Genomic DNA, 25,221 nt, shown 5'->3' on the forward strand with positions numbered 1-25,221 from the left:
TAACGAGCCCCAGGAGGTCATCCATGGGCTGTCCGTTTTGGAGATGAGAGACTGGAGGTCCAATTGGGCTGAGCGGGCGCCAGAACCATACTCTCCAGCACCAACTTCAGAGCTCCTTTCTCTCCTGTACACTGGGAGCGCTGGCAGTGCCCTCAGGGGACAGAGATAAGAGGCCTGGGGACTGGTAAGTCCCAGGCCTCTCCTACCCTCAGCCTTGGTCCATAGCCTGGAGCCCGAAACTTCTGGGCCCTCCTGTGCCCAGTAGGACTTGATGCTCACTCCCTGGTTGATCCCAGACCCTGCAACCCATTCAACACACACCCCCCTCACCCAGGCCCAACCCTGCTAATGTCAAGCCCCTACCAGAGGGGTCACACGGGCAAGAAAGGCAGAGCACTTTAGGATCGCCATACTGCAAAATTATAAAACACGACAAAAATAAAACACGACAAAGAAACAGCATGTGTTTGGAAGGACCATCAGAGCCTGCACCACACTGTGCACTGGAAGCCACTGTCATTTCTGGGTACAACTGCCATATGTGAGAGGCAGAAGAGGCGGGGCCCTGTGTTGGGGATACAGAGCAGGGCAGACGTTTGAAAAGCCCGTAAGGTCAGTGGGAGGGTCAGCTGGACTCACCCCAGTGCTAGCATCTCCTTCTCCCTCTGGGATACTTTCTGGCCTGAGGGAAACTGCACTCCCTGTAAACTGCTCCAAGAGGCCCTTTTAAGCAAAACCTCAGCCTCTGGGACCCTCACCTCTTCAATGTGTGCTGAAAGAGTGTGTTGGACTGCTGGTCAGGGAACACTGACGTCATGAGACAGCCACTAAGCTAGGAGGAAGTCCTAAACTTCCAGAACATTCTGCCCTCGGCCAGTCTGATAACATCCATTTCTAGCTTCTGGAACTTCAATATTATTACAGGCTAAGCAAACTGTTAATGGCCTTTGCCAGGGAAAAAACAAAACAAAAGAAAGAAACTGAAAGTAATTACCATACCCAAGCCACTAGAGCCTTGAACACTGGTTTTAGGTCACCAAGTCAGAAACTATAAATTGTTTACTAAGGGGTATTCTGTACCAAGCATGATGCCAAGAGCTTGACTCCCCTCTTTTCATCAACCCTGCAAGGTAGATCCTGTTCATTCCCGTTTTACAGATACAACTGCTGAGCCTCTGAGAATCAAGAGTGGGTGGTGGTGGAGCAGGAATTTAAGTGTTCCTGCCTCAGGCCCCACCCTCCTATACCACTAAGCTCTCCCCCATGATGTTCTGAAACCCAAAGCTGCTGTGATTTCTACGTCAAGGAGTGTCTGTCTACCACACAGCTGAGGCCCAGGGGATCCAAGAGCTACTTCTGACTCAGATCCTGCCCCTCCTGATGGGTTCCTCAGCCGGGAAGCCCTACAGAGGTCAGCTCAAGACAGCCACATGGCAGGAAGGGGCTGCTCTAACAGCTTAAAAAGACTCTGGTAAAAACAACAGGCTTTGGGGGATTTAAAGAAAGACAAAAACAAGAAAACCGGAGCTGCATTGGTGTGGGCTTACTTCCTTTTAGGATTATGGGGCCAAGAGAAGACAAGGACCTCCCTAAAATCTTTCAGCACCACAGATGTTCAAACCACCACTGTGTAGAAAGCAAAGGGTTGGGTTTGCTGTAAATAAAACTCTGGAATGAAGCGAAGGACTGTGGGTCTGTGAGGAGGCAGGCATCCTCTCCCTGCAAAAGGGAGGCACGTGTGTGGGGAGGGGGCCAGTGAGCACTATTCCACCCCGAGGGGAAGCAGAAACCTGTGGAGGCGGCCCAGAGAATCCCAAACATCTACAAGCACAGGTGGGAGAGAAAGGCACAAACTTCCAGGCAGGGCCGATAGGAAGGAATGGGGCGCCATAAAACAAGACTCTCCCAACCCTCACTATACAGAGTCCCTCTCCTTATTTAGAATTTAGCTTCTTTCTGCTAGTCAGATTCCAGAAAATTCCCAAGGAGGGCTGAACACAGCAAGCTCTCTGTCATGGCTACTGCGGAAAACAGAGCTACATTCAAATACTCAGAGGATGGGAGGCAACTATAAGAATGTCCTAGAGCAGGAATGGCCTGTTAGACCCTCACCCAAACGGTCCTTCCCCATGGGGTATAGAGCTGAGTCACAATGAGCAACTACTTTGTTGAAATCATAGAGGGGACCTGAAATAATTTCTTCCAGAGGTTTCCAAACTGTCCTTTTTGGCATGGAATCCTTTGGTCAAAGGAAATCTTAGCTCAGTATAAGCAACTGGCAAAAGCTCTGGGCTGAGGTGGGTGCTGGGGGACCTGGCCAGCCTGCCCTCCTCTGATTCCTGAGGCGGCTCCATTGAGAAGCAAGGATATGGACATTTGACAGGTGGGGAAACTTAGATGGGGCCCACAGAGGTCAAAGTGGTTTGTCCAAGGACAGACAAATGGTGAGGTGCAGGCAGAGCCAGGGCCGCCACTCATCTGCCCTGCCTCTGGTTCCAACTGACCTTAAGCCCCACCCAGGGTGGGAGGAATCTTGGGATTCCTAGAGGGCCCACACCTCTGCCGGGGCACCAGCCCCTCTGCCTTTCAAATTCCTCACATCACACACTACAGCCCCCTTCCAGGGTCTGCCAACTAGAAGGTTCCCCCAGTGCCCTCCTTTCCCAGGCTCCCTGGGGGCCCCCAACTCTGAGGGGCTGTTCTTGGCTGTAAGTGGGGCCAGGCCCACTGTGGGCAGACAGGGGAACTGGGGACACGGACATGCCCTCTCCCTTCACCCCTGCAAGCTGAAAATGCAGTGGACAGGCTGTGAAAAGAGGAGAGAAGGCGGGTGCACACAGATGGACAGTCAGATGGACAGAAAGACAGGCAGTTACCTGTGGGCCAGGACCCATGGGCCCCATTCCTCGGGGAGGGTTCATTCTCTGCATTGATCCTCCCATGTTGGGGTGCCCTGCATGAGGGATAAGTGAGTCATGGTAGGGCAGGAAACAGAGGTAGACAGTGAAGGGAGAAGGAGCCCTTCCCTGACTCCCCATATCACTCTGTGCCAGCCCAACCCTCTGTACCTTGTTGTCGTGTGGGATCCATGGAATTGGGCAGCAATGGCTGTGTCCCAGGAACTCCTCCTGGAGGCTGAAAGAGACATGAGACAAACTGAGCTGCTGCTCCCTGAAGCTGGGAGATGGAAGGAGTCATGCCCTGGCAGGTGAGGGGCAGCACCTGCTTGCCCCAGCATCCTACCTGACCATTTGGGGTCAATCATGGTCTCTCTAACACCATCCTGCTGCCTTCTGGCCATGGGAGGGTACCCCAGGGAATGGCAGTCAGCTTGGGCTAGTGTTAGCTAAAAATGCAGCAGGGGTAGGTTGGTGCTTTGTCTGTGGGAAAGGAGCCACTGCCCTGGCCTGCCTGTCTTCATGGGGCTGTGTGTACAGCCCCCTGAAACGAGGCAGGAAAGCCCTCCCTCTTCTCCATCCCAGCTCCAGTAACTGCAGTTTAAGTCAAACCCATCTCTCCTCTGCCTCATGGAGATGCAACTCATTTGATCTCCAACTCCAAATCATGGAGACTGAGACCCACTAGTTAAAACTATCACCATGGGAGGCCTTTTTTAAAGGGGAGCATGGGATGAGGAAGGCTTTTGCGATTCAGATGGGGAAACTGAGGCTCCGGGGCAGAAAGAGAGGCCCAAGGGCCCTCCTCTGTCACTTATCAGCAAAGCTAGGATGAGCACTCAGGTCTCCAGGCTTCCTGTCTTCTTCCACCGCATGAAATGTCACCTTCCAAAACAGGGGTGAAAAGCAAGCCTCTAGGTGAGTAAGATGGTGGATGAGACCTGCTCTTCGAAACGTGATGCCAATGGCAGACACTGGTGTGCTTACTATTAAGGAGGTGAGGACAGGGTGCCACAGGTTTCCCAAGTGCATTCTTGGCAAACTTGCTGTGAAAACCCATTAAAAGTAATTTATTTAGGACTAGAGTTATTTCAGCTGCAATGTGAAAAAAAGAGGAAAGTAGAAAAGCTTGCTTCTAGGATCCCATCCCTCAGGACTATACAAAATCCCTTGCCTTTGAGAGGAAAAGCCTATGGGAAGAGCTGGCCCTCTTTCACATCTGCAGACGCCAGTCTGTCTTAAAGGCCGGGCACGTGTGCCCCTGTGCCCTGACTGTGCTGCTTTGGAGAAGACCCAGTGAGCACTTGGTCTGCTTGAGGCTCAATGGTGAACTCTACACACGTTTTGGAAGGAGATGGTGGGAAGGGAAAGGACAAGTTGTCTCGGGTTTCTCTGGCGTCAGAATGGAATGGTAACGGGCTAAACTGGGGGAGGCTTGTGTGACAGCCTGGGGAGGACCTGAAGTTCACCAAGTGGCATTTGGCACCTGCTGTGTCCATCTGCCCAGGGAGGCTTGAGTGTCTCTCTCCAATCCCTGGACCCACTCTGACCTCTCACTCTCTCCCAGCCCCGCTTCCTCGCCCCCAGGCTCCCAAGCTCTGACTTACTTGGCTGGTGTGTTTGCCCATTTCACGGCTTGGGGTTTTCACAGGGTCGTGTTATAGGACTCTGAGCGGACACAGGGAGGCCTGCCTCTGAGGCTGCCTGGTTTGAAGGATCCCAACATGTTGAGGTGGGTGGATAGGGGACCTCTGGGTCATTGGCTACAACCTTCTGCCCAGTATAGTAACCAGCAGCTCCACCTAACCCAGGTAGGTCAGCGTGGGGGTTTGGCAATCACTCCCTCTCTAAGGAGCCCAGTATTGACCACCAGTTCCTGTTGGAAGCTCCTCTTTGGATTCCCCTAACCCTACTGTGTCAGGACTCCAGGGGCAAAGGTGGGCCGTCCAGAGGTTCCAAGAGGGCCTGGCAGTTACCTCCCTTATTGCCTCACTGGGGTGATCCTGAGATGGGGAAAGACCCAGGTGAAAAGGTCTCCCATTGAGAAGCCTGAAGCCCTCAGAAGTAAGAAAGGGATGTGTGTGGGAGTGCTGTCTGATAATCCCCCTCCTCTCCTAAACCGAGCTGCACCCCACTGTTCACCAACCACTCTCACTCGAAAACAAGCAACACTCTATATACAACCCTAAACCTCTGACCCAGGGAGGCTGGCTCTAGGAGACTTGTGGCCTCTCGTTCTCATCACCCCAGAGGACCCAAACTTAAAAAGGGCCATGTGAGCGTGAGCAAGTCTCTCTGCCTCTGCTTCCTGAACCTGTCGCAGGAGTGGGCTGAGCCAACGCATGGAGCACAGAGGCGTCTGCCCAACTGACAGCTCTGGCTGATGCCCCTCCAAGGAAGCCCCATGTGTGATACCTGCTCAAGGGGCACATCCCTCTTTGGAAGACAAACATTTCTTGAGTTCATAGGAAACTGGTTTTCCAATGTGTAATGCACGGTGCAGATGACGGATTTATCCTCCATTTGCTTAGACGCTTGTTCATGCTTAAATGCTATACAGAAACATACATGCCTACACTCCGTGTCCCTCAACTGCCAAAGGAAGGTCCACAGTGATGGTTAGGGAGTCTCTGGACTCCCCGCCGGACCAACGCCAGTCTGGGTCAAGGGGAGCCATGGGTGGGCAGGAGGAACCCCACTGCAGGGGCCCAGGTATACAACAACAAAGGCCCCCTTGGTGACCAGTTAAAAACAAAGGCAGAAGCAGCCATTTTACAACTAACTATTGAAGGTAACAGAATGGGGCAGAGTGGAGTAGAAACTGCCCTGGACCAGGAGCAGAAGGGAGCCAGGAACTTTGGGAACTCACTCGTTCACTATGACCTTCCGTTTCCTCATCTGTGATGTATCTAAAGGTCCCTTTCTGCTCAAAAGCTGGCTCTAGTTCTTCTATCCAAATATGTCCCCATCATGTCAGAGAAAACAGGAAACAAAGGACTTTAGGAGAAAAATAAAGTGGGAAACCTGATAGGCAAGACCTGGGAAATTTAACTTTAAAACCAGAAAGCTCAGGTTAAAATCAGAGGCATCTCTCTATAGTTCCTGTATCAGCTCACTCCATGGCTCTTCTGCAGAGCCTCAGGACCAGAAGGAATCATACTCAAATAATGCCAGTCTAGTCGGTAACTGAGTTTCCTGCTCCAAGGGCATCTATGGTTGGATGGGCTGGTGCTGGTGTCAGATTTTTTGAACAGTTTTTGCAAAGTCACTGCAAAAGTTATGTTAAAAAAATATTTTGCCCCCCCCCCCCCCAATTTTTCTTCTTTTTGGTATGAAAAGAAATTTCCCTGATGTTTCTTTACACTCTCTTTTAAGCCAGTGTGTCCTCAAAAAGGCATCTATGTATCTTTAGCTCTCCAGTCCCCCTCCTGGCCCTGGGATGGGCTGAACTAAGGAGGGCAGCATGGAGGCTGATTTCTCCAGACCACCTAGAACTGCCAACCCTAATGGGACGGTGTAAGGCACATGACCCCAGGCTGCAAAGCCCACCCCGTAAGCAGAACACTTTTCTAATTATGTGAACAAATCCCTTCTTGTTTTGAGTTGGGTCTGGAAAGCAGGCAGACATTGCTGAAAAACTCACAAACGCCCTGCCCCACTGCACCCAGGCTCCTGATCTAAGCATTCCTACGGGCCATTTCTCCCCCTAATAGCAGGATTATATTTACCAGCTTTGGCAATTCTCAAAAGCTTCCAGGAAAAAGAAATGCACGTTGTCAATTAACTTCATTAAGGAGGAAGACCCTCTTCCAAGAAGGGGCTGGAAGAGATGGGCAGGGGCATTTCCGCCTTCTTTAGAATCGCTGAAACCCTGCACTCCCACCCCCGCTGCTCCTGCTGCTGCCTTCTGATGTCCAGCACCGGCTGCCAAAAGCCCACCAGCTGAGAGGCAGGTGAAACGGTAGGAGAGGGGGCTGCACCCTCTCTTGGGATCCCCTTGTAAGGTATTTCTTCACCCCCCAATCCTTTTTTCCAAATTTTTATTTGAGTCAAAGTCCAACTTTGGACTTTGGGGCCAAGGGCAGCCAAAGGAAAGGGAGAGAGAACATGAAAAGGTACAGTACCTGGTTTCCCATTCTGATCGGGGGCCTGGGGCCGCCTGCGTATCGCGGTGACATAAAAGGCTGCAATTACAGGGGATCAGTTCAATGACAGCCTGCACTACTGCACAGTGACAAACACAAATGCTCTCCACTCCACAAAGTCCAGTTTTGTTACGACTAGTGATCTTTTAAACTCTCTTTTCTCCCAGTGGCCTCTTCCCTCTTGGCAAAGCTTCCTTTGGGCAAAGGGAAGAATAGATCCGCACAACGTGCGTGTCCCCGACTCTGCGTAGTTCACAGGGAGCTACTCTGGGTGGAGGGGTAGCAGCTGGGACTCTGCGGAGGATGCTGGAGAACAAGTAAATCAGTTCGGGGGAAAGAAGGGAACCTCTGCTCTTGGCGAGGGCAAATAAAAGGTTAAGAAAAAGGGTCTGTAAATAAAATTTCAAGGGTCTGCAGACAAAGCTGAACACAAGCACACATGCGCACGCACACACACAAAATCCACTGACAAAGACAGATGGGGGCAGGGAGCGAGGGTCCAAGGGGGGAAAACACAACGGAAAAAGTGTCACGGGGCAGGAGGCTCCCTAGCTGAACGCAAGGGAATGGGCAGGGAAGCTTTCTCAGCAGCGAGAGCGCACAAAGAAAAGGCTAGGGATGCAGCTCCGGTTACAAACGAATGGTTAACCAAACTCAAAAACCAAACCAAAAGTGAGAGAGGAAAAAACAAAAACGCAAAGGCCGCTGACAAGGTCACAGAAATATTTTGTCTTTTCTTTTGGTATCATATCCAAGCTGGGTGTGATGGTCAAGGAATGAAGGCTGTCTTTAAGAAAAAAAAAGAAAGAAAAGTTGGTTGTTTCTTTCTTTTTTTTTTTTTTTAATTTAATTCATCAGTAAAGACTTGAAGGCAATGGCTAGAGCACATTTTGATTTTTGTTTTTCCTCTGCTGGCTCTCTCTTTCCTCCGCACCCCGCGCCCCCTGGCCAGCCGGCGGGCGGGCGAGCCACAGCTCGTTTACCTGACTGTGGGGTCCCATCATGCTGCTAGGATTGTGAGGTGGAGGCTGTGCGTGCGGCGAGGGCTGTGACCCCGGAGGACCCTGTGAGGCCAGACAGTAGAGGCAGGTTATAGATCACAGCACATGGAGAAGCGCAGGAGAAGCTTAAAAGAACAAAAATAAAACCAAAACGAAGGGTGGGCGGCGGGCGTGCAGGGGGTGGGCTCTGGTTGGCGGTGGGGTGGTGGAGCTGCTGCTTGGGTCGCTGGCTCAACAGTGTAAAACGAGGAGCCGGAGGGAGAGAAGCTGATCAATACATTCACAGGGGATTGAAAAGAATAAAAAATAAAATCAAGCACCTTTGTCAAACCACACAGGAGTAAAGTCCCAGACACAGTCTACCATTTGAACAGAGTTTGCCATGTTAAATACGTTGGCTAGGACAGGCTAAGAGAGACTGCACTGACACCCAGAAATGGGGTGCTATGGATGCCATCTGACCCACTCTGCCAAGTACTCAAGGTGGAGGCATAACCGACATTCACAGAGCATGTGGGAAGGACCAGGTCAGGCCCTGCCCTCAATGAGCTCACAGTCTAGGGGGACAGACATGAGGCTGCAGATAACACCAGGCAGGATTCAGCCAGGTGAGTGAGAGGCCCAAGCAATGACTCTACAGAGAGATGGGAGCCAGGATAGGCTTCCCCGAGGGCACTGATGGATGAAAGAGAATAGGGCCAGAGGAACGAAATGGCACCAGAGATTGAACAAATGGGGGAAAGACAGGAACAGACAGTTACTGAACGCCCACTAAGTGCCAGGTGATGGGCCATTAATTTGCCTACACTTCAAAACAGCCCAATGAAGTAGGGTTTTTTCATCCTATTCTAAAGATGAGGAATCTGAGTCTTAAGGGATGAAGGAACTTGGCCTTGGCCACACAACTGGTACGTGGCAGAAGCAGGACAAGAAGCCCAATGGGTCGAAGGCCCACCCCCACAGCTCCAGCAGAGACAGGGATGTATGCAGAGGTTCAGAGAACAGGGGTGGAAGCCCCCATCTGTGGGCAGGTAGGTGGTGGGGTTAGGTTTCCCACTGCAGACAGTAATGCATCCACCATTGCACCCACTGTTCCCAGCCAACCCCCAAAGCTGTGGACTACCCTGCCCTCTACTCCCCCTAGAAGAGACTGGCAGATGAATTCACTTAAACCACATGGTCGGTCAAACTGTGGGCTACAACCCATCAGTGGGCCATGAAATCAATTTAGTGGGCTGCAACCACCATTTTTTAAAAACCCAAAACAGAATTAAAAAAAAAAAAAAAACCAGAACTTTGTGTTTTAAGACAGATACTTTTCGTTAACCTTTGTTTCATCTGTAAATATATACACACACGTGTGCATTCTGGGTCGCAACGTCAAATGCACTTCCTACTGTGAGCCACAGCCAGAACACGAAGCGTCCTGGTGTGGGCACAACTTCCTGCCCACCCCTCGCCATCATGGAGCTGGACACTTGTACAGCTGGGTGACACACCCCAGCTTCTCTGTCCAGGACTGTGCTGTTATCCCTGCGAGTTTCTTTTAAGAAATATTCAAAACATGCACTAGGGATGGGTGTGGCTAAATTAGAAAAGAGAGGGAGAGAGAATCCTGACTAGGTAGGGTTTCCTTCCTCAGTCTTCTCTGTTGAAGCCAGGGAGCGAGCCTCCTGCTGCTCAGGAAACACAGCCTAGGTTGGGGTGATGGCGGCAGGTGGGCGGGGACTGTGCCGATGGTGGCGCCCAGGAGAGGTGTGTAGAGAAAGACGTGGGGCCTGAAAAGGAACCCGAGGGGGGCACTGAAGATGGGCCTGTGAGTTTCTTGGACCAGAGAGAGGCTGCTCGCTTCCGGAAAGCCACGCGGAGCAGATGTTCCCCTACCTGCCACGCTACTAATTTCAACAAGTGTGTGTCTTTCTAGCGGCTGCCAGCAACGGCATGGTTTGTTACCATGAGCAATTTTCTTAATTAACAGACATTAATTAGCCATTTAGCAATTTTGCAAGCATTTGTTTAGCGGCTTTCCTAAACATGAATACCACTGTGATAATGGCACTGATTAGAGGGTCCCCTAATTAACAGTACAGGGAAGGAAAATTGAAATCACATAAATTAAAAAGGGAGGGGAAGTTAATGAAGGCGGGACATATTTGCACCTGCAAGTCTTTTGTACCACAAAACTTGGGTGTAATGTAAACAAAATAAGATAATTTGAAGCCAACCCCCCAAAAAAGGGAAAATAAAAAGATCAGGGGAGAAGTGCTCAAGGGTGAGGTCCAGTTGCCAAGAGGGGGCAACAGGCATTCGTGGGCTCCATAACTCCTCAGCTCTTGGCAAGAAGGAAGCTCCTCCTCCCTCGACTCACAACCCTTCCTCACAGCACTGAGCGCTTCTCCCTCAGCGTGAGTGAGTGTGGGGCTCTGGGCAAGCCACTCACACCTCTGTACCCCCTCGTCAGAGGGGCTCCATTTTATATCAGAGAAAATGTAAGTAAAGGACCCAGGGGTGTCTGACACACGGCGCGGCCTCAATCGGCGGCAGCACTGTTATCAAGGGCCAATGTTCAAACCCAGGTCTGGGCAGCTCTGCCTGTTGTCCCGAGCTGCCTCCTGGCCCTGCACATTAGCACAGCTTGGGTGCAGGACTCCTCCTGGGAGGTTCAGAATGCAGAGCTGGGGTGTGTGGCTTACCTCTGCACTTTCCTGTCACCTGTCAGACCCCAGGGACTGGTCACTGAGTGGATGTGGCACAGCCTGCTCTCAGTGTGGCTGACTCAAGACCAAACCTCCCGATGAGCAGAGGACCAGGGGTGGCAGGGGTGAGGCTGGACAGTGAGGCTTTGCTTGTGGGGCGAAGTGGGAAGAGGCTGTGAAATCTGGGGAGGGAACAGCAGCCCAGAGTCTCCCCTCTGCCCTGGAGACTGGGAGCCCAGGCCAGCTGGTGGTACCCAGAGAGAAATACCTAGCAGGCCAGCTAGTATCCAGAGAGAAATCCCTACCACAATCCCGATGCAGGTGAAGATCAAGCCCAGTACCCACCTCCCCAGCACAAAGCTCCTCTCCCACCCTAGCCAGGTGCTGCTCAGGAACCAGGCTCTACTCACAGACCCCCCGCTCCGCCCCACCCTACCCCCCCAGCACTAATGGGAACTCTGTGATTAGAAAGCTTTTCTCATGCTGAGCCCAAAACTTACCATTTCTCCAATGGTCACCCCATCCACCCCAGACTCCGTCTGCAGCATCTCTGCCACTTCCACTCAGCTCCACAGAGAGCTCCAGGTAGAGTGGTGATGGCAGACACACTGAGGACAGGGCTGGTGTGGCTGTGGTGCCTGTCTGTGGACTGTACCCTCTGTGCCTGGGCTGGGTCCCTAACAGGGTATGTAATATCACAGGGGGATCTTGCTCAGCCTGGTACGTTCTCAGGAGCAGAGGGTGCATCCCTGTGTTTGGGGGAAACATTGGCTTCTGCAGAGAAGACAGATGGGCTGCCCACCTCCACGAGGAAGCATGGCCTCTGCTGCCCAGTGTTTTATTAGGCCACCAAAAAGTGGTCTTCTTAATGCAGGTCTGGAGAAAACAGACTTCATGGCTTTTCAACCCCCTTACCCACTTGGGCCAAAGGCTACACTGAGCCAGACCAAAAAAGGCCCCTATTTGGGGATTTATTTAACCTTTGTTGGGATGGAGGCTTCTCTCTTGTCCAAGTCACTTCCTCCCCTTGTCTTCCAGCCTCTGAACAGATCTGGCAGAGAAGTCCATGGAGGGATGCAAGTGGTCGAGAAAGGCAAAGTTGAAAACACTCATCAGTTATCCCACGCAGGACAACTCCCCTGTGGGGCCTTCGTGGCTTCCACTTGCTGAAAGTTTTTGAAGAATCCAAAATAAGTGTGTCTGGAAGCCTGCTCGGCTGGGAGAACCTCTGTGCCCAGCTCCGTTTAGCACATACCCCGCAAGGACCTGAGAGGCTTTCTGTCCAGGTGCTGCCTAATTAAGCCTCCTGGCATGCCACAGATGAGGAACACAGATGTTGGGCTAGACCAGGGTGGCCAGGTGCCCCTTTCTGGAAGCTTAAAGAGAGCAGCACCTGCCCCAGGGGGCACCTGCTTCTCTAGTGACTCTGACAGATCTGCCATCCTTCCCTCCAACACGCTCATTCACAGAGAAGAAGAGAAGGCCAAGACAGGGTAACCTGTCCAAGACCACAGACAAAGTAGGTGGCTTAGCCATGCATGCCTCCTAACTCCAGCACAGGGTTCTCTTCGTCACATCATGTCCCCAGTCATGTCTATTTTGTTAAGAAAATGGATTTTGGAAAGAACTGGGTTTGAATCCTGGCTCCAAGATTGTTTTCTCATCCATGAAATGGGGACAATTTAATAATAACAAGGCGATATAGCCCGCGGACTTGACATGGCCTTTACCTGCAACAGTTCACTCAATCCTTGACTCTTCACAGTAATTTCGCAGTGGACGAACTGAGGCTCAGAAAGGTGAAGCCACTGGTCCAAGGTTGTGGTTTTAGGTGGTGGAGCCAGAACTCAAAGCCAGGTCTAATTCTAGAGCCCAGGGGGTCTACCCCACCCTTCTACAAGCCAGCGAGTAGGCGCCTCCGTGGCATGTGCCAAGGCACAAAAGGTGAGGCACAAGCAGGAACGGATGCTAGAGGCTGAAGAACTTGTGGGTACATCTCATCTACCCAGGAGTGTCCTTGATGCTGGCCTCTTGTGTGTCCAGTGGCACCATGCCAGGGCATGGAGATGCATCAGCCACGTCCTGGCCTCGGGAGCTCTAAGCCTACTTGGGGAGAATGATGAGGACACAGTGGCAGACAGGTTCTACTGTCAGCTTAAACCGGCATGGCCTACCTTGATCATACTTTCCAGACAGGCAAACTGAGGCCCAGAGTGGTCATAAGATGTAGGTGAGGTCCCTTAATGAGCAAAAAGGGAGCTGGGATGAGAACTTGGGCCCCTGACTGTTCAGAACTCTTTCCTGGTCACTGCACTTCACAGGGTGGCAGGGAGGAGAATCTGAGCCTGGGGAGAGAGCCTAGCACAGTGACATCCCTGCTTAGGGGCAGCAGCCACTAAATATGGGAAAATGAGGCAGGAAATACAGCCACTTCCTCTCCGGGCCTTCACTCTGCCCCCAGGCCCTGCTAATGGGCTTGCCATTCCCTCTCAGCCCTTCCCAAGCTCTCTGACCGGAGATACATAACCCCCGCACTTCCTTTTTATTCTTTTTCCTGTAATTTCACCATTGGGTAGTGTTACATCTAGCAGCTTCTGAGAGCCACTTAGGCAGGGCCCAGGAGGCAATGCTGTGGGTGTGATCAAGGCAAACGCTGGGCATTTCACTAAAACTCTGAAGTCTGGACACAGAGTTTAGTGGAAAAGCCTTTACCAGCATCAACGTGGTTGGGGAACAGAGCACTCCCCCAGCACAACCAATTAAAGGTCTCTGAGGAAAAGCATTTCAGAATGTCAGCAGGACCCACCCACCCTTCCCGGTTATGTTTTGGGTCAAGTCCCCATACTTCACCCAAACCCATCCTCTGAGAGACAGTCCTGTGGCATTATGGAAAAAGTATGGGAGTTACACAGACCCGAGTTTGAACCCTAGCTCTCCTCCAGTACGAGCTGTGAGACCAATGTCCTAATTGCCCTCAGCTTGGTTTTCTTGTAAGTAAAACAGAGATCATTCTATAAATATTATAGGGGCGTGACCAGGCACACAGAAGGTTCCCATCTTCCATGGGCTTTCATGCCTCAATAGTCACTGACTTTCCATTTCCCAGGAAAGTGGGAGCTTGACTTTCCAGCCTCATAGCTTTTGCTCATGCTCCCTCTGCCGGGAATGCCCTCAGCCTATTGAAACACCCTGCTTCCCTTCTTCATGAAGCCTTTCCTCTCTACCCAGTCAAGTGCTGTCTGAATGTGGAAGGTTCCTCTTCTGACCTCAGTTCTGGGTCCTGTTACGTGAGGTGGTATCTCCCACCAGACTGTGGGCTCCTCTAGGGGAGTAACTACTGCCTGTCCAGTCCTACATGTCCACCAGGCAGGGCCCAGACAGAGTGAACGTGACTCAGCCAGCAGGCAGACCACACGCCACAGTTCAGAGTCACATCTAACAAGTCCCTGAGTAGGCACATCTAACACCTCTGGGTTCAAGAAACCGGGAAACAAAGTTGGTACTAACAGGTTAACCAAGCTGGTCCTCTGAGCTAAAAGACTGTGGGAGGATAACTCCTTAAAATTAAAAACCAGATAAAAAATTAAATCTGCTTTGATTTTTTTTTTTTTTAAGCAGAAAAGTAATAAAAACTATGTGCTATTTTCATATTCCCAGAAACTCTCTGCTCCTTTACCAAGCACCATCCCACATTATTCGAAACTGCCTTCCCTGTCTGGAAACCATGGACTCGCAGAGAAACAGAGCCGAGACTTAATTCCCAGGCTTTGGGGATTCACAGGCATGTCTGGGAGAGAGGGTGAAGGAGGACAGGGTATGGCCAGTGGCCAGAGCATTGGTTTTGAAACCCAAAAGCACTAGGGTTGGAGACCTGGCTTCACAATGCTGGCCTCAGATTGCTCATCTGTAAAGTGGGGTAGGCAGTTCAGTGTATACTCACAGGGTCCAAAAAGCTATAAGGGTCCTTTAACTGCCAAGTGCTACCCCAAGAGAAAGCAACGTCATTACCAGCGGCAAGCTGAGCGTCTCCCAGCACCCACTGAGGCCAAATCTGCTTTTCTCCTTCTCAGAAGGCCTTCAGGGAACGTGAGCTTGGAGCATTAGGTTACTAAGAGATAAAACACTCCACACATCCCTGTCCCTCCTAAAAACGGGGGCCACTGCTGTGGTGAGGCTGAGGAGTAGCTTTATCGACCAGCAGCGGGAGACGGAAGGAACTGCACTACCGGTGGCCTGTGTAATCCGCCTGTTGGGCATGTCGTCTTAATTGAGTGAATATAAAATTACATTAATTATACACATGGCAAAAGGCATACGACAGACAATCCAATTTAGTCCTTGGACACAAATGCAGATGGAAAACACCGTAAGCCCATTCTGGGGAGAGGGCCAAGGTGTACTCATGTGCCACTGACAGCCCATCAGTCAATGCTGTCTGCCTCCACCCTCCCTCCCTGCAGTGGGAGCTGACCACCCAGGGGGTGACAGAGCAGAAGGAGCCACTTTAAAATGCAGCTCATCAGAGGAAAAGTTACTTCCTTATTTTGACCCATGGGAATGAACTCGGCCGTAGCTTGGAGAGATGCCCTCCTATCTTGCTTCAATCTGTCCCCTTGCGGAGGAAGCAGTGTGTGTGTGCGTGTATGGGGGAGAGTTGGAGCTGGACATCCCAAGTCAAGGGTAGAAAGGAACCATCAGCCTGTGCACCCAGTGCAGGGCCTGGCACACCTACGCACAGCAGGTCCTCGGGGCTGAGCTGGGCCATATGGAAGTGGTTCCTTCAATGACATGGGAACCAACAGGAGGAGCGTTAGGGCCACATCATCTGCAGAGTACCCACCCAGGCTTGGGCGCTGCCCCCAGAGGGCTCACAGCCAGGCGAGGATCCTGGCTGCCTGAAAGGTGAGCCCTCAACAATTGTGACCTCCATGGGCACCGGGTGAGGGGTCCTGTGGCCTGCCAGGGAGAGGTCTGGCAAGTGAGGGCCCATCATTCTGGGAATGACGGGTGAGTCACCACACAGAGGGAGCAGGAATGTACATAATGTCTCCTCCCCTCTGGGGTCACCTCTGCACAAACAGCAAGAATCCTCACAGCCACTGATATCCACTCTGTGCAAAGATCAGCAAAAGGTTCGCTGATTTCCATCTGAGCAAAGGCCCCATCTGACCACCCTTCCTTCCGAGGAGCCGGGGCAGCACTGGACAGACTGACAGTTGTGAATCTGGCTTCCCAGGATGGCCCCATGCCCACCAAGACACCCACAGGAGGCACTCAGAGAATGTCTGCACACCAGGCATACTTTCCCTGCAGAGGTGCAGCATCAGCATGCAACAGCTTCAAAACAAAAGAAGGAAATACTTGTCGTATTTTCCAGATCTAATACAGAGTTCCTGTACACACTGCTTGCTGCCTCCTCCATGCTCTGGCTGTGACTATGGCATTACACACACGGGAAGACTGAGCCTCGGGGATGTGTGCTCACCTGTCTCAGGTTTAACCTGCCTCCAAGGTCCAGGTTCGTCCCCCCGCACCAAACTGCACCCCTGGATTGGAGACCGGGGTCAGTTGTGGCACAAGAGCATGGCCGCCAAGGTGAGCTAGAGCAGGGACTGGCAGACTACAGCCTGCAGACCAACTCTGGCCTGCCACCTGTTTCTGTAAATAAAGTTTTATTGGAACACAGCCACACTCAACTGTTTGCATACTGTCGTCCACAGCTGCTTTCACTCTACAACAGCAGAAATGAGTAGCTGTAACAGAGACCATATGGCCCACAAAGACTAAAATATTTGCTATCTGGCTGGCCCTCTACAGAAAAAGTTTGCTGATTCCTGAGCTAGACGATGGCTCTCAAGACTGAAAAAGGAAAGAAAATTGAGGTCTGTAATTCTCAAGAAAGAAACAAAACAGTAAGTAGTACTATCTGGAGCCCTGGTGGTGTAGTGGTTAAGAGCTTGGCTGCTAACCAAAAGCTTAGCAGTTTGAATCCACCAGGCGCTCCTTGGAAACCCTAAGGGGCAGTTCTACTCTGTCCTATAGGGTCACTATGAGTAGAAATTGACTTGGCGGAGGCAGGTTTGGTTTATGGGTTTGGTTTCAGAGTTTATATCCATCTGATTTTAAACTCACACCTGTCCTAAGAGATAGATGAAACAAAAATTAACCCCATTTTATAAAATAGGAAAACCGAAGTCCATTAAGCTATTAACAGGGCCAAGATTTATTCAATTGAGGGCAGCCAGAATAAGTGCCAGACCAAGCCAAACCAAACCAAACAAACTGCTTGTTGTTGAGTTGATTCTGACTCACAGACACCCTTCAGGACAGAGTAGAACTGCCCCCCTAGGATTTCCAAGGCTGTGATCTTAACGGAAGCAGACTGCCACACCTTTCTCCCTCCAGGTGGCTAGTGAGTTCGAACTGCGCTGTAACCGCTGAGCCACCAGGGTTCATCAGCAGCACACCAGGTGTCAGCAAACTTGAATTCCAGGTCTCCCACCAAAATCCGTGTAACCTTAGGAATGTCACCAATCTCTGAGCCCCCGGTTTTCTTGGCCATTGGTCTTGAACAAAAGATCTTTTTCATAACACAATAACCAGCATTCATGTCCAGCAGGCCCCAGAGTACTCCTTGCTGACAATCTTAACAATTCCATTCTTGCCACAGTGCTGGAGAGCCAGTTCTTCCCTCACTGCCAGCAAAAACATTTGGGGACCTTGATTCTTAGTCCTGAGCTCTTAGAGCAGGTTCAAACTCTTCAACCTTTTCCTGTGGGGTCATTTCAGCCAGGAAAGGGCTGGACCTAGAATGGCTGTGGTTGGGATGGAGGCAAGAGCTAAGACAGGTAACTTCACCTCCAGCTGCTAAACTCCTGGAGGCCTCCCTTCTTGAGATCCTGTGTGTGGATGTGTGTCTGTGGGTGTGCATGTCTCCACACAATGGAGTACTCTTTTCTTGAGTGCAGGAAAAAGCATTAGTACCCAGAATGACTAGGCAGAACCCTCTAGCTGGCTATGCATCCAACCACGGGGTACCAACACCCTGGGCCAAGTATGTGCTAAGCACTGGAGCCACACAAATCAGCAGTACTCTTTGTCCTCCACCCCCGCCCCTCCTAAGAGTCACAGGCTGGTTGGAATGGTCAAGGTGTAACTAATACTACAGCAACACCACAATGCAGGCAGGTACCAAAGGCACTGGGGAGTGAGGGGGCCGCCATTGCACAACCAGAACCTTAAAGGATGAACAGGTTTCCCCTGCCAGAGAACAAGGGGAAGGGGATTGTGAGCAGAGAACAGCATCTGTGCAGCACAGAGGCAGGAGTGGACATTGCACCAGAGGGCCTCATGACCCAAGATGGTGACCACAGGCTAGATCCACCAGGCCAAGGACTGGAGGCATTGACTGTGGGAACTTGACCCTTAAATGTGTGTCTTGGAAATCTCTAATGCATTCCTCTCCTTCCCAAAGGTGTTTCTATGTCCTCGTTCAAGTTAGAAATGAAGACTGGTTGCTGGCAAACAGTGAGTTCATAGCTGTCTAGGGGTGCTAATTCCCATCTCTTGCTGACTACCCCTACAGTAAGAAAACCCACTAGATTCTTGTCTCCTTCCATCCTACCCCACTTCTCCACTAAACCACACTCCAGCCCTCTTTTATGCTGGCAAAGAAGCTGGAATCCAATGACCCAGGTGAGGGTTTCCAATGCCCGTTCCCAGCCGTGTGGGTTGCTGGCCAGGATCCAGACAGCACACTTCTCCCTCCCTGATTCTACTCATTGCAGAAGAGACCAGCGCTGGAGGAAGTGGGTAGGCAGAGATGGGCTCAGGACCCAGAACCACACCAGTCCCTTGGAACACAGGGCAAGGACACCTGCCTTGCCAGGGGAACCAAATCCTCTTCCCCTGCCAAAAGATTGCCTTTTGCTCTGAAAATGGATAGCGCTGCAAAGAGGCAGCTCACTCCTGCCTGCCTGCCTCCACATCACCATTTCTCCAACGCTCAGGCTCCACTGTTAATCCCGACAACATAGTGGAGATGAGGTGCATATTAAAAAGGCATTGCTTCATGTACCCAGAGAATTCCTGCTCTACTTTAAGCTCTCCAGACACAAGTGCGTGCATAGCCTTCCTGCCCTACCCAGTCACGCCCCGACAGACAATTCCAAAGTCATGGTTCATCATATGCAATTACAAAGGGAAATACAGGGCTCTGGAAGCCACCATCCCAAATGTCCATAATTCAACACCAATTGTCCATGAGCAGAAGAGGGCTGAACAGGGATCAGCAATACTGGCCCAAGCTTTCCCTTTTAGTTCTGCAGTACCTGGCGAACTGGGAGGGGGGTCCTTACACTGCTTCCTCCCTGAGAAGCTCAGGGAATGGCCAAGAGCTCTTTTTCCCTCCTTATCCAAGGTGAAGCAATAGGATGGGACGCTAGAAGAAACAGGTTTGGAGAGGCTGTCCACGGTCACACGTGCTGAGTGACCAACACCTGCCGAGCCTCAACAGAAATTTGAGGGGCAGGTCTGTGGCACTACTGGAAGAGCCCCTACTCGTGGGCCAGCAGCATGGCCTGTGGGTTCCTCTGAAACTCACCTGTTCCACCTGCCTCAAAGGACTGTGAGAAAACGGATGTCAAGTACGTAGTCCAGTGCCAGGAGCCGGCTCCACCAAAGGGTAGCTGCTCTTCAATACAACTGTGGCTTAGGATCCTCCCTGCCTAATGGGATCCTTCAAGAAGACCCTCCTTCTTTGAGTATGCCTTCCTTATTATCCCACTCACAGGGAACTGCCCCATCTGGCCCACAACACATAACCTGTCCTAACCTGAGCTCCAGAGCCCTGGTGGCGCAGTGGTTAAGAGTTTGGCTGCTAACCAAAAAGGCTGGCAATTCAAAACCACCAGGTGCTCCTTGGAAACCCTATGGAACAGTTCTACTGCCCTACTGGGTCGCTATGAGACAGAACTGATGCGACGACAGCAACGGGTGTGTGTGTAACCTGAGCTCCACCACCCATCTGCCAGTCTGTTGTACTGGGGTGGCTCGCATGTTGCTATGATGCTGGAAGCTATGCCACTGGTATTTCAAACACCAGTATGGTCCTTCATGGTGGACAGGTTTCAGTGGAAATTCCAGATTAGGATAGACTAGGGAGAAAGGTCTAGCCATTTACTTCTGAAAATTAGCCAATGAAAACCCTATGGATCACAACAGAATACTGTCTGATATAGTGCTGGAAGATGAGCCCCCTAGGTTGGAAGGCACTCAAAATACACAGTGTCTGCAACAACGGACTTGAGCATACCAATGTTTCTGAAGATAGCACAGGATCTGACAGTATTTCACTCTGTCGTACATGGGTTGCCATGAGTCAATGGCAACTAACAATAACAATCTGAGCTCCTCTGAGGGCTAGAAGTGGCCCTCATGACTCCCACCTGATGCTGGTTTTTTTTTTTGTTTGTTTGTTAGTTTAATTTTTATTGTGCTTTAAGTGAAAGTTCACAAATCAAGTCAGTCGCTCACGTAAAAACTTATATACACCTTACTACATACTCCCAATTACTCTCCCCGCAATGGGACTGCCTGCTTCCTCCTTCCACTTTCTATTTTCGTGACCATTTTGCCAGCTTCTAATCCCCTCTACCCTCCCATCTCCCCTCCAGGCAGGAGATGCCAACATAGACTCAAGTGTCCACCTGATGCTGGGGGGCTTTTTAGTAAACTCCACAGGAATCATCTGGGCCTGGAAATGATTCCCTATTTCACAGGTTCTACTCGTGGTCTCTGAGACCACATTACAAGGATAAGGACAACACTTTCTTTTGCCCCCAAAACCGGTGATGCCCCAGGCCTTATTTAGGATCCCAAAGGTCAATGGCCGGGTTTCTTCTGCTCCATCGGCACCACCAGGGTCCACTCCAATACTGCTGTATTTTACAGATGGGGAGACTATACGGCCTTGAAAAGTAAAGCCACCTCCTCAGAACAGACCAGAAGTCTCCAAACTCTTAGACCTTTTCCACAACTCCAGACTAAGTTTATTTGGATCAGCTACTATGATCAATCTGAGGAAGGAGGACTTAATCAGATCCACATTTTGGGCATGTCTTTTTCCACCTTGGAACTAGGATGCAGTATTGAACTTTTGTCAAAGTCTTCTTGAATAAAACTGACCTGAGACTTAACAGAATAGGATTTAGAGCCTGCAAAAACGGGAGGGGAGAATTCTGCTGCCTGCAGATGTGATGGAGGGACAGAGGCTGGGTCTGGGAGCAACAGCTCTGGCCCTTGTCTCGGGATCAACAGCTGGCCAATGATGGGGTGGGGACAGCAAGGGTTGGACCAGGAAGAGCTCTGAATGTCTTACCAAGAACCTGAAACTCTTCTTTTCATGAAGGGACATCACTGATGGGAAGAGTGCTTGATGGAGGAGAATGAGCCACCCACTGACCAGTTCTCAGGTTTGAACCCCTGCTGAGAACCTACATTTCTAACAGGTTCCCAGGAAGCTATACATAAGAATCACTGGGGATCTTGCTAAATTTAGATTCTGATTCAGTGTATCTGGGGCGGAAATGCAAATTCTCAGCAGGGGTTTGAAATGAACCAGTTCAAAGCCCTGTCCACAGTTAGCACAGGCCGAGAGTCTGACCCATGGACTATGCACACCTGGGAGCCATGGGCTGCCCGTCCCTGACCCTGGGAGCCCAGGAGGGCTAGACAGAAAGCGGTTGCTTATGAACGTGTGCTGAGAGAATGAATGATTGAAGCCTCTGGGAAGGACCCTAGTGCGACTTCTGACATGCCTTTCATTCTGATCACATTCCCAAGCTCTTCTGTACAACTCAATGCTGGTCAGTCAGGTGGCACTAAACCTATTTTACAGGTGGGGAAACTGAAGCTCAAGCAACACTCAGGTGAAATTCACTAGTGACAGAACTCGGGTGTGCAAGCAGAGACCCACTCCCTGGGTCAGAGAGCTGTTGCCACCAGCTCACATTAAAGAGCCTGGTAAGAAAGCAATCAGAGGCTTCAGGTGGACCAGGGAACAAGGAAGGAACAAGCAAAGGGCAAGAGTCAAGGCAGCCAACAGGTCCTGCCTGTCTACCCTGTGCTGGCACTGGGCAGGCTTCACAGGCATCACTTCACTGTATTGCCACAACTCTCCTAAGAAGCCAGCACTATTATTACTCCCAATTATCACATGAAGCAACTGAGGTTCAGAGAGGTAACCCACATGCAAACTCAGGCTGCATGGCCCTGGAAGCCAGAATGGATGGAGACACAAACCTGAAACTCACACTCAGCGGTCCCACTGCTGTATCCCCAGCACTTAGACAAGGGTCTCACACTCAGTGGCCCTCATTCCATCTTGCTGGATGCAAGAATGCCCTCTGACCCCAGTCCAGTGCCCCTGACCCAGATCTCAGCCCAGATTCCCCAAAGCGCAGTTTCCTTTTGGGGAGGCACGATCTTACTCAGGGGTCCATCCTGATCCATGTAATGCCAAGTCATATTATTACAAGATTCTGCTGGAATTGTCTTCCTCAAATCTGTTCTGCTACAAGGACTAAGGAATTTGACCTTTATTTTTTTCCTTAAATAATAAAAAAAAAAAAAAAGGAAAACCCTACAGCACCATAATCTCCCCTCCCTTTGCAGAAAAGAAAGGTAGGGGCAGGGGCCGAGGACAGTCTTCCCCATGCCAGCTATGAAGAAACAAAACAAAAATATCACTCATGCCCACAGGGGCTCCCCACCACTAGAGGCTGGAGGGGAGTGGGGGGGACTTGGTGCCAGGAGAGCTGACAACAGGCAGCAAAGCTGCTCTTAGACACACGGGAAAAAATTTCAGTTCTAGAGAAATCCAAAGCAAAAACCCAGGTCCAAAGGGGAAAAGGATAAGCCAGCCCAAGCTCTTAATAAACGAGAGATGAAGGCAGTTGCTGACACCAAGACTTCCTGTATCAGATCCACCATAAAAGTCAGAGCTTGGGAGTGGGTTTACAGATTGGGCAGAGAGACCCAAAGAATGGACGCAACCATTGGGGTCCCCCAGGGAGTAAGGGGCAGCAGCATGGCCATCACTCAGACCTCTGGGGTCCACAGGTCCTTCCAAACAGGCTTGGGATGGGGGCAGTGAGTGACAGTCCCAACCTGGGGGGACCGGGAGGCAAGGCCAGGAGAAGCAGCGTGGTGCCCTACCAGGCTCCCCCAGTGTCAGGCTTGCTCTGCGTTAGGGGGCAGTCGAGGCCCATGGAGTGGCTGGGTGCTTTGTTACTGCGCAAATCTCCAAGGCGCTGACTGCTGATGCATAGCTAACCGGGCAGCAGACATTGATTTATGTTCAACTTTCCATTTCATCAGTGAGAGTTACAGTGCTACATGTGGAGTTCACATTTTTCGGAGGGGGTGGGAGAGGCGGCACGAGTGCGCAGACAGAGTGTGTCCACTGCAGGCACACGCGCCAGCCAAGGCCACAACTTCTTTTTTTTTTTTCAAGAGGGAGGATGCGGGCCGAGCCGGCGGCTGAGGCAGCTTGGCACGTCAGGAGTAACCTTTTGTCCACGGTTGCTAGGAGCCCCAGTGCCGGTCATCTGCTGCTGGGCAGACGCTAGGCACCAGGCTGGCTGCCGGGTGGGGCGGGGCAGGGAGCACAGCCTGACCTTTGTGGAGGTGGTGCTGGCAAGAAAAAAAAGGCTTTTTCCCTTTCTCCTGCCCTGGCCTCTCCTCACAGGCCAGGCTATTGTGAGAGCGGAAGGTCTGCGTCCAAGTCCTCAGAGAGAGGGACCAGTCCGGACTCACAGCGTTTCAGCATGGCCAGGGGTTTATAAAGCTTCCCCAGTCCCCCTCATTTGATGGATGAGCCAAATAAGGCCCAGAGAGAGGAGGATGTCTCCCCAATGACACACAGTGATTTGGCAGCAGGGCTGGAATTCAAACCCCGGGGATCTAACTTGCAAGGCAGGGGGGTCTTCTTGGCTTACAGCCTGCTGCTGGCTTCATTTGGTTGCCAGAGAAGGGGGCTACAGCCCCAGAGCCAAGTCAGTTTGGAACAGGTGGGGGCTGGGGGTGGGGAACAGCAGCGGTTCCCCACCTCCAACTGTGGCCTGGAGCCCAGCAGTTGGGGTGCCCCGCCTACACTCTAATCCTTCTCAGCGGGGGGTGACCCTGCCTTCTGTCAGTCTGGAGGCAGACAGCAGGGCAAGGGGGTGGGGTGGGGAGGGGCGTTTCTGTCCCCTGGAGGAACAGGCACACTCACCCTGCCCGATACCTAAACAGTGTCTCCATCCATCCATTCTCTGTCCACCTTTCCCACAGGCCACTGTATCTGTCAGACTCCCTCAGCCCACAGGGAACAGACAGGAGAAGGGGCTGAGACTGGAAAGCGGCTCGGAAAGGGAAGGAGGTTTGCTCCCCAACAGACAGAGGCTTCCTTAAGAAGCTACAGACCCCACCATCCCATCCAGGCCTGTCGTCCCTGAGAAACTCTCTTGGCCTCTTTGAGCTTCAGTTTCCTCATCTATATAGCAGAAATGCTATTAGCTTTCGGGCCTACCTTGCAGGATCAAATGGAATCATGGAAGAGGACCCCTTTTCTGATCCAAAGAGTGCTTGCACCAGCAAGCCTGAGAGCACTGGCTGGTGTGACCAGGAAGGACTGGGCTGGGCAGCCAGAGGACCCCACCCCGTCACTCCCCCTGTCCCTAGAGCAGCCAGGTCTGTCTGTGGGGCGGAGGGTCTGAGAGGGTAAGGTGCCTCAGGCTCAGCTTCTCATCACCACCCCTTGCCTTCTTTCCCACCTCAGGGACCCAGCCAGCATCATCCTCCCCAGCTCCAATACCCATCCCAGCGGCCCCCACTCTCAGCCTCGTCCAGTCACCACTTTGGCTCAGGCCTCGGTCATCTCCCGAGAAGACAGCAGCCCAGGCTCCACACTGGCCAGCCTGCCCCGAGCAGGCTCTCTGGGTCACAGGTGCTCTTCCTGGGATCATGTTATTCCCCATTCTTGGGAACCTTGCATGGCTCTCTCTGTCTGTAAGTTAAAGTCCTTAGTGCATCTATTCACGGCTCACCTCAGTCTGGCCCTAACCATCTCCTGGATCCCCTGTGCACACCCTGACCCAGCCATCCTGGTCCCCTGCCACCCCAAGCATGCCCTTTCACATCCACACCCTGGCACACACGCTCATCCATCTGGCACACTCCCCCTCCTGCCCTTCCCCACTCACTGGCAGCTGCCTTTCCAAATGTCAGCACCTCGGGAAGCTTTGCCAGACAGCCCCCCAGGCCAGGCTAGCTGCTCCCTCTGCCCCACGGCACTGTGGCATGTCCCACTGCACAATCACCACTGCCTCCTCCACTGACTGTGAGCCCGTCCAGGGCAGCGTCCTGGCTGCCTCCCCGTCTGCACTACTCACAAGGGCCGGATGAAGAGGAGGCCACTGCTCCCTTAGAGATCATGTCTGAT

General features: G+C 51.7%; 1 protein-coding gene across 4 annotated transcripts in view; it reads right to left on the reverse strand.

Annotated features, from left to right (window-relative positions):
* Nucleotides 1-25,221, reverse strand: part of SSBP3 (single stranded DNA binding protein 3) — a 181,216-nt gene that overhangs the window by 20,712 nt on the left and 135,283 nt on the right. For 2 of the 4 annotated variants that reach the window (XM_049879338.1, XM_049879335.1), the window contains 4 exons: nucleotides 8,026-8,106; nucleotides 7,022-7,081; nucleotides 3,069-3,135; nucleotides 2,877-2,953 (listed from right to left, as the gene is read on the reverse strand). In XM_049879338.1, the coding sequence (XP_049735295.1) occupies nucleotides 2,877-2,953; nucleotides 3,069-3,135; nucleotides 7,022-7,081; nucleotides 8,026-8,106 (285 nt within the window). The remainder of the gene's footprint in view (nucleotides 1-2,876; nucleotides 2,954-3,068; nucleotides 3,136-7,021; nucleotides 7,082-8,025; nucleotides 8,107-25,221) is intronic. The other 2 variants (XM_049879336.1, XM_049879337.1) reach the window with 2 other exon arrangements.

Source organism: Elephas maximus, chromosome 3 (genome assembly GCF_024166365.1).
Source record: "Elephas maximus indicus isolate mEleMax1 chromosome 3, mEleMax1 primary haplotype, whole genome shotgun sequence".
In the NCBI taxonomy this organism is placed as follows: domain Eukaryota; kingdom Metazoa; phylum Chordata; class Mammalia; order Proboscidea; family Elephantidae; genus Elephas; species Elephas maximus.